The 12,056-nt window shown below is 41.6% G+C and overlaps 1 protein-coding gene across 1 annotated transcript in view; it reads right to left on the minus strand.

Annotated features, from left to right (window-relative positions):
- Positions 1-12,056, minus strand: part of LOC138349815 (heparan sulfate 2-O-sulfotransferase pipe-like) — a 51,095-nt gene that overhangs the window by 20,205 nt on the left and 18,834 nt on the right. The window contains exons 2-3 of the mRNA XM_069315180.1: positions 7,597-7,730; positions 1,539-1,654 (exon numbers count right to left, since the gene is read on the minus strand). Of these exons, the coding sequence (XP_069171281.1) occupies positions 1,539-1,654; positions 7,597-7,730 (250 nt within the window). The remainder of the gene's footprint in view (positions 1-1,538; positions 1,655-7,596; positions 7,731-12,056) is intronic.

The following is a 12,056-nucleotide window of genomic DNA, read 5'->3' on the forward strand; positions in this document are numbered from 1 at the left end:
ATTTTAGGGAAATTGATGGGTTATTTACAAAGATACGAAAGAGAATTAGGGCGGGGACGAGAGCTGGAGCTCGATAACTGACTTGATTTTATTTACGGTGTCTGAAATACAGAGGGTAAAAATTTCAGGGAAATTGGACTGTTACTAACGATCTTGTATAAACGAACTAAGGTGGGGGACAAGCGCTGGAGCTTGGTAACTGTTTTGATCTTATTTACAGTGTCTGAAATACAGAGGGTAAAAATTTCAGGGAAATTGATGGGTTATTTACAAAGATACGAAAAAGAACTAAGGCGGAGGACAAGCGCTGGAGCTTGGTAACTGTTTTGATCTTATTTACGGTGCCCGAAATACAGAGGGTAGAAATTTCAGGGAAATTGGACTGATACTAACGAAGATACGAGAGAGAGCTAAGGCGGAGGACAAGCGCTGGAGCTTGGTAACTGTTTTGATCTTATTTACGGTGCCCGAAATACAGAGGGTAAAAATTTCAGGGAAATTGGACTGATACTAACGAAGATACGAGAGAGAACTAAGGCGGAGGACAAGCGCTGGAGCTTGGTAACTAAATTACTGTATTGAACTACGTTTGAAATATGATTATTTTTAAATTTTAGAGGGATTGGAATGATAGTATTCATTATATGACAGGGGAGTAAGGTGGGGAACGTGAGCTAGAACTTGCTTACTAACACGATTTATTTGTGTAAAACTGACTTGCTTAATGAAAAGGAGAAAACATACGATGTTGGAAAATAGCAAGAGAGAGAATAATATGAAGAGGAGAGAGAGAGAGAGAGGAGGGACGGTCCAGATATTATGAGAAGATAAGATAAGAGGTCTGGCTGGCCGGGCGTAAAGTAAATAAAGGTGACGCGAGAGATTGCGAGGTAAGGGGGGAGGGAGGGGGGTGTGATGTACGAAACCCTGAAAACTATGACTTACACAGGTGATTTTCTAAATTTACATGAATAACTAAGGCTTACATAGACGATATTTGTAAGTTGAAAACAGGTAAAACATGTCCGTAGAGTTCTCATGGAAACCCTAAAGTGCTACACACGTTATTTGAATTTCTCCCATAAGGCCTTAACAAACTTCTAAGTCTCGGAAATTATTTTTCTTATAAGAACTTTAGCAAACTCGTATGACATTATTTTTCATTATAAGAATTCCCTAATTCCAAATCTGTGACTCCCCAAATTCGCCTGAAAACCCTAAAGCGCTACACACGATATTTCTGACCTGAAAACCCCGAAGCGCTACGCATGATATTTGACCTGAAAACCCCCAAGCGCTACAGGGGATATTTGGTCTGAAAAAAAATATCACCTGTGGCGCTTACACCCCACAGGGGTCCTCGGCCAGAAAAAAAATATCCCCTGTAGCGCTTACACCCTACTACTAGGGACAGAGGACTGATGAGGGAGGGGATGGAGGGAGGAAGAATGATAAGGGAAATGGTAGAGGGAGAAAGGGTGATGAGGAAAGGAGTGAAGGGAAGGGTAAATGTATATTGGCCGTACACAGTTACTCACATTTCGAAATTCCTCCAAATTGAAGCCACCAAATTTAAGTTTCTGTGGGGAGTAGTGTTGATCATGTCCGCCGCTTGCACTGGCGCTGCGGTCTAGCGTGTCGCTGAGGCCGTCGTCTGCAAGGAACAACACAAACATGGTTCATCACCTTTTATGAACACTTGGAAAGAATATATCAACAGTACAAGTACATCCGCTGGAATGAAGATGGCTGACATTATTTTATATTATGTATATCATAAGAATGGTCAAAACGCAGCTTTATTTATTGCGAGAAAGAGTGTAGGGACGAATGTCTATTCAGTAATATTGTTCACTGAAGTGACTAATACTAATTTTTATAGGTTGATGGTGGCTCTGTGCACACACTAGCTCTGTTACACACTAGCTCTGTGCACACACTAGCTCTGTGCACACATTAGCTCTGTGCACACACTAGCTCTGTGCACACACTAGCTCTGTGCATACACTAGCTCTGTGCACACACTAGCTCTGTGCACACACTAGCTCTGTGTACACACACACACTCTGTAGCCACCAGTGCCACGGAGAAGGCTGAACTTCTTGCAGCACACTTTGCATGCAGGATGCACAGTATCATTAGCGCAAGTCATTAACGTCACGCATGGTAAAACTAATCACAGATAATCACTATAACATGTTGCATGCAGGAATAAACAAGACACTAATGATGAACTCCATTCATGACAGCAGTCCATCAAAGTCATTACGAGATAAAAAAAATAATTTAATCACCTTCATATTAAAAACGTAATCATGTTAAGAAACAGATCAAGACTGATTATCTATCTCCTCGTTATCACTCTGTTATCATCTCGATATACTACCTCGTTACCCCAGTCCTTATCACCTCGTCTACCTCGTTTACTTGCATAATCGAATTTTAGTCAATTTCACATTATAATTTCGATAGTTGAATTAATGGGTGTGTCCTGTTTAGACAGTACTGTTTAGACAGTAGTTTAGACACTGTTTAGACAGTGTCCTGTTTAGACAGTACTTAGAGTACCGACGCGGACCATCGTGCATATAGTGATGAAGTGGACAATTAGAAAGTCAAATTTGATACTATTGAATTTGGACAAACTGGAAAGGGTTTTGTATTTATGTTGCTAATAAAACCTAACATACCCATCCTAGGCCAATACACGCTATCTGAGGCCTAATATAGTACATATGCTATACTACGTGAAGGAATATTTGGTTTTGGCTTTATTTTTTTCCGGACTCTATAAAGTGAATGGTACCCGTGGGTGGTAATAGACCCCATACCCATCCCGTGGGTGGTAGTGGACCCCATACCCATCCTGTGGGTGGTAATAGACTCCATACCCATCCCGTGGGTGGTAGTGGACCCCACACCCATCCCGTGGGTGGTAGTGGACCCCATACCCATCCTGTGGGTGGTAATGGCTTATTGGTTTGTAAAAAGTCTTGAACTTTTAAGGAACACATTACCAAGTAACATAATAGAGGTGAGGATTGTTTCAAGCGTAGGTGAGGCACACGTGGCTGTAGATATAAATATGTTTTATACTTGTGTGGAGGCGGTTTACGGGCTATTCATGCCCGTGCACCTCTTGGGTGGCTTAATCTTTATCACCCATCATCGTGTGGAGGCAGAGGTAGGCGCTATACTCGCGCGGGTGGCGGGGTGGAAGGAAGTGTTACACGCATCATATTGTAGACTGGAACCAATTACCAGTCAATTATTGTCTCACAAATATTAATTATTTAGGCCAAACTGTTCGGAAGTGAGTTATTAACAATTGCAACACGATACAGTGCCTGAGTTCCGTGCTGTTAAATTAATCAAATAACAAATGTGACTTTGGGCACTCACAACACGTGGACACTGAAATAGATAAAGGCGTTTCTGAGATATTCATCAATCACAGACACGAACGAATGCAATACCTGTGGTATTTAGGCGGTGATAGTCAACGTCACATTACACCTAAATTATTGGGATCGTGTCAAAGCCCTCCAAATGTACTCACTAGAAAGAAGACGAGAGAAATACCAAATAATATACACGTGGAAGATACTGGAGGGCCAAGTACCAAATCTACACAGTAAAATAACAACGTACTGGAGTGAACGATATGGAAGAAAATGCAGAATAGAACCAGTGAAGACCAGGGGTGCTATAGGCACAATCAGAGAACACTGTATAAACATCAGAGGTCCGCGGTTGTTCAACACCCTCTCAGCGAGCATAAGAAATATTGCCGGAACAATCGTGGACATCTTCAAGAGGAAACTAAATTATTTCCTTCATGGAGTGCTGGACCAACCGGGCTGTGGTGGGTATGTGGGCCTGCGGGTCGCTCCAAGCAACAGCCTAGTGGACCAAACTCTCACAAGTCAAGCCTGGCCTCGGGCCGGGCTTTGGGAGTAGATGAATTCCCAGAATCCCATCAACCAGGTATCATTGATAAACCCCCAAAAAATTTAGACGGGGCAAAAACCCGGTCAGCAACCTTGCCGACGGCTGTAGTGCGCGGGACGCCCGGGCGGTGAGCGTAGACCAAACTCACTGAAGGCTGAACGTGTTAGGCTGTCAACTGTACCAGAAGCTGACTATCTCGTTAATAAGGTCGGCCTCTCATTAGATAACTGTATGTCAGTGAAACTGTCATTGTGTGTTTCACAGAAGATAAGTGGCAATTATTCAGACCTCTTTCATGGACAGAGAAAGTTCTTAGATGACGACAAATATACAGTTGCCGAGGGGGAGTTCAAAGAAAGAAGCCTTCTGCAGTGCTGCACTTGGAAATGCCACTTAGAAACTTATTCAGAAAAACCTAGTGGACTACTGCACATCGTAGGTGAAGTTGCCAACGCCACACTACAATTTGAGGTTCCAGTAATTTTGTTGTACAAAATACCACAAGTGTGTATATGGGATCTGAAAGAACTATGCGAGATGATAGCAGGTTATAAATAGTGCAAGTCCTACTGTTACCTCCTCGTGGGGCTCCGGAGTCACTCCAACAACTGAGGCAACACACACATCCTCAAATATGTAATACACTCATACAAATGGTGCATAAAAACCAAACCTGCTTCAATAAGCGGCCTCCAGCCTAAATCTCATCACAATCAAAAACCAGGGAAGCGGGTTAAAACGCCCGCTTCCCTTTAGACGACAGAAGGAAGAAGAGTGATGACGATGTACACTCTCGAAGACCAATCTGCCCGAAACGCTTTGCGTAATAGTGGCTTTAGGCATTGTATGTACTAGCTCTATCTATTAATCCAACAAACTTTGTAAAATCTCTTGTATGTATGTACCTTACCTAAATAAACATTTATTTATTTATAATTAAATGCCAGAATAACCCCTAAATAACGCTGGATCAACGTTGATTCAATGTTATATCAACGTTAACCAGCTTCCCCCCCCCCAACCCAGCCTGCCACTGGTCACTGACAAGGTGGCAATTCCCACGTGTTCAGTTGTGTCTTTGAAGAACAGTTAGAACATGTGAACGTAATATGCTTAGAGATTGATGTGTTATTATTAGAGCTGGAATGTCTTGTGCAACTCTGGCGTCTGTATTGCTGTTATGGCCGCGTTAGAGCACTCAAGTGACCGGAGACGAGACTGGGAGAGCCAATACTTCTACATCCACACTTCCCTGGAAATAAACTTTTCGTGGAAATAAAACATAAGAACATAAGAACAAAGGTAACTGCGGAAGGCCAATTGGCCCATACGAGGCAGCTCCTATTTATAACCACCCAATCCCACTCATATACATGTCCAACCCACGCTTGAAACAATCGAGGGACCCCACCTCCACCACGTTACGCGGTAATTGGTTTCATAAATCAACAACCCTATTACTGAACCAGTATTTACCCCAAGTCTTTCCTAAATCTAAACTTATCCAAACCTGGAAACTTATCTTAATAATACTATTCAATAGCTCGGTCGATAGAGATTCGACCTCATATGCGTGGGGTCCGCAGTTCGAGTCTCCTAGAGCCCAGGTGAATGGAACCAATACTTCTTGGTCTCATACATTTACATTGGGAATGAGCTTGCGACACGTGCTGTGCCGAATTTAGCCACCGAGATAAACGTATATTAAACATTTTTTTGTGTATTTAGCATGAATTATTTTATTTGAGTAAAATATGTTTTGATATATTTGCCTTTCAAATATATGTTGGTACTGCAATCTGTTCGGGGGGGACTTTGTGCCATTTTCGGGATACTTTGTGGTAGCTAGTTAGTTTAGTACATTTATTATGCACCCCATACCCATCTTGTGGGCGGTAGTGGACAGTGCTACAGAGGCACATAATGGGCTCAGGGACTGAACTCCACAATTCATTTAGCTAAGCAAGTTACAATCTTGATGAGCTAGTTACAAAATTCAGTATAAGGCGTCACATCATAAAGGGATTGGAGATCGAGCACAAGCGTTATGGTACTTTATGATAAATGTAGAGTACGGTTACTTACCTGCCGTCTACCTGGTGTTGATTTCGGGAATCAGTGTTTCAGCGGGACTTCGCTGTAAGTTTCCTTCCTTTTGGGTCTTTTGTGGAGAGTTCATATTATTTTCCTGCTTGTTTTGGGATAGATCGTGGCACTCTGTGGCAGCTTAATGGTGACTGATATATTTTGTGGCGTTCGTAATACTCTGTTATATGTTGAGGTACTTTTCAGCCACTTTTTAAGTACTTTGTGATAACAAGGCGTTATTCTGTGGTAACATTTCGGTCTTGTATGGTAACTTTAGTGTTCCCAATTGTGTTTGTTTTCACACTTGGACACATTTTGGGTATTTCAAATATTATGTTGTGGAAAATGTTATTAATTTGATTGTGCCCTGAGGTAACTTTCCTTTCTGCTCCATGAAAATTTGTATTTCCCCCACGTAACTCATTAGTGTATCAGTTGATCTGTCTGTGGTTAAGACTGTGCTCGGATAGTTGCCGTTGCTCGTGGGTATACTGTGCTACCCACGAGCGACCCATCCCACTACTCGTGGGATGGGTCGTGCTATCAATGTGTAATGTTTATTGCACAACGTTTCTGTATGAATAATGCAATGGCAATTGCGAAATACATGGCTGGGGTTTACAATCAGTAGCAATTCTTTCAGGTTTAAAGCCATACCAGCTTTTCCACCCATCATTTGAAGCCGGGTTTACAGCTTTTGTCCAATAAACGCCCAATTGACAAGCATTCCGACCAAGCTCATTACTGATATAAATTCCATAAACTCTTGTTTCCTGCATAATTTCATCAGCAATCCATAAAAATATTGCATGTTCTACTGTATCAGTTACATCATCAATTTCGTCAATTGCAATGTTCAATGCAGTAAAGGTCTATAATTTATCTTTGAAACGGACTGCTAAAACTCGTGCACTAGGTTGCTTAAACCCGAAAATATCTGATATCTACTGGAGTAATATTCACAAAAATCCTACACTTTGGAACCTTCAGGCTCCTTTTAAATAGACTCACCACATCAATTTGGTAATACATATGCAGTACTTTTAAGATAAACAACGCTAGTTTGGTGGTGGAGGTGGGGATGAAGGAGCCAGAGCGTCGCGGGCCACACACACACCTGGTATAGTGTTACTGTATTAATGTGCACCTACTTAAATATATTAATAAAACAAAATACAAGAACAATGAGGACCAGACCACACACTAGAAGGTGAAGGGACGACGACGTTTCGGTCCGTCCTGGACCATTCTCAGGTCGATTGTGAGACTGGTCCAGGACGGACCGAAACGTCGTCGTCCCTTCACCTTCTAGTGTGTGGTCTGGTCCTTATACTTTAGCCACGTTATTGTGACTCATCGCCTGCACAAGAACAATAATAGGCTTAGTACTCTGCCAACAAAATTAAACAAACGAACCAATAAAAAAACTGGCATAATCGATGTTTTTTCATCCAAAAAACAGTTTTCGGCTTATTTTCCAATAAATTCCTGTAACGATGTTTGTTCATAACTGTTATAGTAATCAAAGCTATAGGGTAAATATATTATGTGCCTTACGATGTTGGTTGTGTGGCCCCGTTGTCTGGTCTAGATGGTTGGTGTAGACCGCCAGCTGGGCCTGCAGGTGGCTGGTGTGTAGGAACAACATGCAGGTGGACGTCAGACTGACGACGGCCAGCAGCTCGCTCACTCTGAGGAACAAAGAAGCACGTCGGGTTATAATATCACCAAGGATTCATCAAGCAACTTTACCAAACCTGTAGATTTTTCCTCAGTCATAAGGGTTTAGGTTGCATTTATAAAACAGTTTATCAGCTGAGAAAGAATAATATCTTTGATAAATTGTCTGTTTCCCACCTAAAACAAAGTGATATTTAGTATATTACGAATGTATCTAATGTTGATTAGGTAGGTACATTCTCTCAAGTGGGCAAGGCGATATCCACTCCCGTACCACAGATTCTGCAACTCTGCTACTCTGTCGCTTTCATACAAAATCTCCATAAATACTTGGATCCAAAACGAATTTTTCCTATTACATATTCTCTCCCTCGATCTCCTTCATTTTGTCCATGGGGATTGAGGTGTCAGAAGCAGTTAATTGCATTGCACCATACCACGGGCTATTCATGCCCGTGCCATCTCTTGGGTGGCTTAATCTTTATCATTCACACACACAACAGGTGTTAGATAGCTGCTACGGGCGGCTTCCTGGGTGTGTGCGCGTGTGTGAAAAAAAACAGTTGATTTATTGACAGTTGAGGAGCGGTCCCAAAGAGCCAGAGCCAGAGCTCAGCCTCCGCAAGCACAACTAGGTGAGTACACACACACTCACCCACTAGTATAAAATATAATATAAGCAAATCCGCCATCTGAAAAGTTTCCCAGGCGCTTAACTTTCCCCCAGACCTGGGTTCTGGAAGTCTCAAGCAACCCAGATACTTTTGGTGAAAGTAAATGAATATTTCTAATAAAATGTCAACAAACAAGAAGTCCTCATTCACCTACAGCGTTGGGCTAATGCCCAGGGTAATCCATAGATTGCCATTGGTATTCACCGAACGAAACGCCTTCAAGAGGTGAGGATTTAATGTACGCGGACGTGTTGGTGAACGTTTGACTTCCTTTATAAACTTATTTCAATTTCAATTTCCTTGATTGGTGAGGCGCGTCTCACCTGAGTGAGTGTCGCAGGTTAAGCGAGGCGCGCCAGCAGTTACAGCGCCAATTCTTCCATGTAGATGCCTGATTGACATCTCCCTGTATTGACTGATTGCATATTACCCTCGTGGTTAATTAAGCCGTAAGCCTAACAGCAAATAAAGCATATTAGTTTGGAATAGTTTTTAACGAAATTAATTTTTTGAAGGAGGGAGAAAAACGCACCTTAAGAAATACTTGGTAACAAATAATTACACTATAGGTAACAAGAAGTTTTTGATGATTTATGGTATACAAGACGTCTCAGCTTAAGCAATTTAAGGAAGATGAAAACTTTGTGTACTTCTATGAAAACTTCTTAAATAACCAAACACCATTAAGGTTGGATTTAATAATTAATCCTTCCGTTAAGACGCAATAGACACATATTGTATAGTATGTATACTATACAATATGTATAGTGTGTATATATATTATATATATATATATATATATGTATAGATCTCTTATCATGGCGAGTGGCGAGTGTCCTTGGGAGGTCGAAATGTTAAGGCTAAACTCCCGAGTTTTTATCTTTTATCCCGAGTTTTTATTTTATATATATATATATATATATATATATATATATATATATATATATATATATATATATATACATATATATATATATATATATATATACATATATATATATATATATATATATATATATATATATATATATATATATATATATATATATATATATTATATATTTATTTATTATGAATAATTTACAGAAAACAGAGTTGGAAGACCCCATCCAGGGCGTTGGAACAGGAAACTGGCCAATCTTGAGTCTCTAGTTTGTCTAATGAGCTCCTAACCCACCTCCTTTAGGAACTTAAATGCACATTTACTACAGGCGCCCAGGGTCTCAGAGCCAATTGGTACGAAGCTGTAAGAACGTTCTAGGCCCCTGTGCTTACTAGTTTTCTGGATCTCCCTGAAGGTGGCTGCTCCGGCTCCCTCAGCTGTACTGTGAGGTAGATAGGTATCAGCCAGTGTAGACGCACACGTGTACTCCCATACGACCTGTCTACCTTCCTTCCATGGCTGCAGGGAGACTCCATCTAGGCGTTTGTGGCTGTTGTTAGGTCTGCACAACTGAGGTTCTCGTTGTGCTGGACACTCAGCTATAGCTAAACTTCTCTTGATGATGTCATTGACTGCTTCATGTCTGGCAATCTTTCCCTGTGTCTTACGATAGATGAGACCATGGCTGCCGTATTGGTGGCAGCCAGCCAAACTGGAGATGTTAGGGCACCTGACAGCTGAGTGAACAGCGCTTCAAATTCGTAGTCCTGAGATTCCGGGTTCGATCCCCGGTGGAGGCGGAGACAAATGGACAAAAAGTTTCTTTCTCCCTGATGCCCCTGTTACCTAGCAGAGCAGTAAATAGGTACCTGGGAGCTAGACAGCTGCTACGGGCTGCTTCCTGGGAGTGTGTGTGTGGGGGGGGGGGGAAATGAGTTAGTAGTTAGTAACAGTTGATTGACAGTTGAGAGGCGGACCGAAAGAGCAGAGCTCAACCCCCGCAAGCAGAACTAGGTGAGTGCACACACACACACACACACACACACACACACACACACACACACACACACACACACACACACACACACATACACACACGCCGAAGGGGAGTATGTATCTTGGAGGGGAAGCGTTACCGCCAGTATCCTGTCTGGTGGGTTGTGGGAACCCGCCCCCCACTACCACTTCCAGTTTCTAGGTCACGGCCGGTTTCTCTCCATACGCCCTAGTCGTCGTAGCCTGCCATTTGACTGAGTTACATCTGCCTTAGAAAAACCATCTCTGGGGCAGAACCGGTAGAGTCTACACGTGAACGTTGTTGCGTATAAGAACCACGTTAACGAGACCTGTTTCTCATATTATGGTCGAAACTTTTATATATATATCAGCAACATTAATATAAAACCTCAGCTCTCCTAACAATCCTAGGCCTAATACATAAGCTCTCCTAACAATCCTAGGCCTAATACATAAGCTCTCCTAACAATCCTAGGCCTAATACATAAGGTCTCCTAACAATCCTAGGCCTAATACATTAGGTCTCCTAACAATCCTAGGCCTAATACATAAGCTCTCCTAACAATCCTAGGCCTAATACATAAGGTCTCCTAACAATCCTAGGCCTAATACATAAGGTCCCCTAACAATCCTAGGCCTAATACACACTTAGGTACATATATGTGTGTGCTATAATAGGCCAAGGAATGTAAGTTTGTTTTTTAGCTTTATTTTTTTCCGGACTCTCTAAAATTAATAATACACAATTCTATCAGCTGGTCCATCACGTCATATTGGTACTTTCGACCAAATAGTTATACAAGTTTCAGGAGGATGGGTTGACGTAATTAGGACATTTTCATTTAATGATAGGATACAATTAAAGTTTCATCTAGTTAGGTTACTTAGTTTATTACGGACTCCATGCCCATCCTGTGGGCGGTGGCGGAATTATCAGTCTCATATAAAAACAGTTTGCATATTATAGTGTATCTTGTCATTTGTTTCACCCACTAGTGACACCCGCTGAGGGGTGTTTCGGCCAAAATTGTCTAGTGAATTCACGGACAATATTAATATCTAAAGTGCTCTCAGATTTCGACCTTATTCCTGCATTGCAACCACTATGGTGGCACTTGGGTGAATTCCTTAAAATTTTAAGACCACTACGGGCTCACCATAGCTCGTGCTGCTTGGAACTATTTGTTCAAGGTAGCGAATCTTAAACAACCTTAAAATCGTGAAAGACTAAAAATCGAAAACTACATGGCGGCCGGTCCTCAACTCACGCCTAGGCTTTCACTCGGCCATTTCCAGCTGACGTATTTGCCAGTTAAGATAACATTAGTCGGTTTGTTGACTTCTACACCCGAAGCTCGGCCTGGAGCCAGGGTTGTCTTCTGGTAACTTTAATCTGAAATGGTGTTGCTTGGAGCGTCTCACCTGACTAAGTACTTCCTGTAGGAACCTGTCCAACTGCCTCTTTAAACACCTTCATTTGTGTTCCGGCAATATATATATTTTTTTCAGATTTTCATTCACATTAGTGCCAAATGATAAGGATCTTGTTTTGTTCGTTTCAATTTTGTGTAGTTTGATTTTCATTATTTGACATTATTTTAATCAACTTATAATCCTTATAATCCACAACCATAATCCTAGAGATGTGACCGAGCATCAGGGAGCCGGTACATGTATGGTGTACATACACCATACATACATACATACATACATACAAAGAATACACGCCAGTTGATAATGAGTTGTGTGAGGACACTGGCATC

The sequence above is a fragment of the Procambarus clarkii genome, chromosome 81, assembly GCF_040958095.1.
Source record: "Procambarus clarkii isolate CNS0578487 chromosome 81, FALCON_Pclarkii_2.0, whole genome shotgun sequence".
NCBI lineage: Eukaryota > Metazoa > Arthropoda > Malacostraca > Decapoda > Cambaridae > Procambarus > Procambarus clarkii.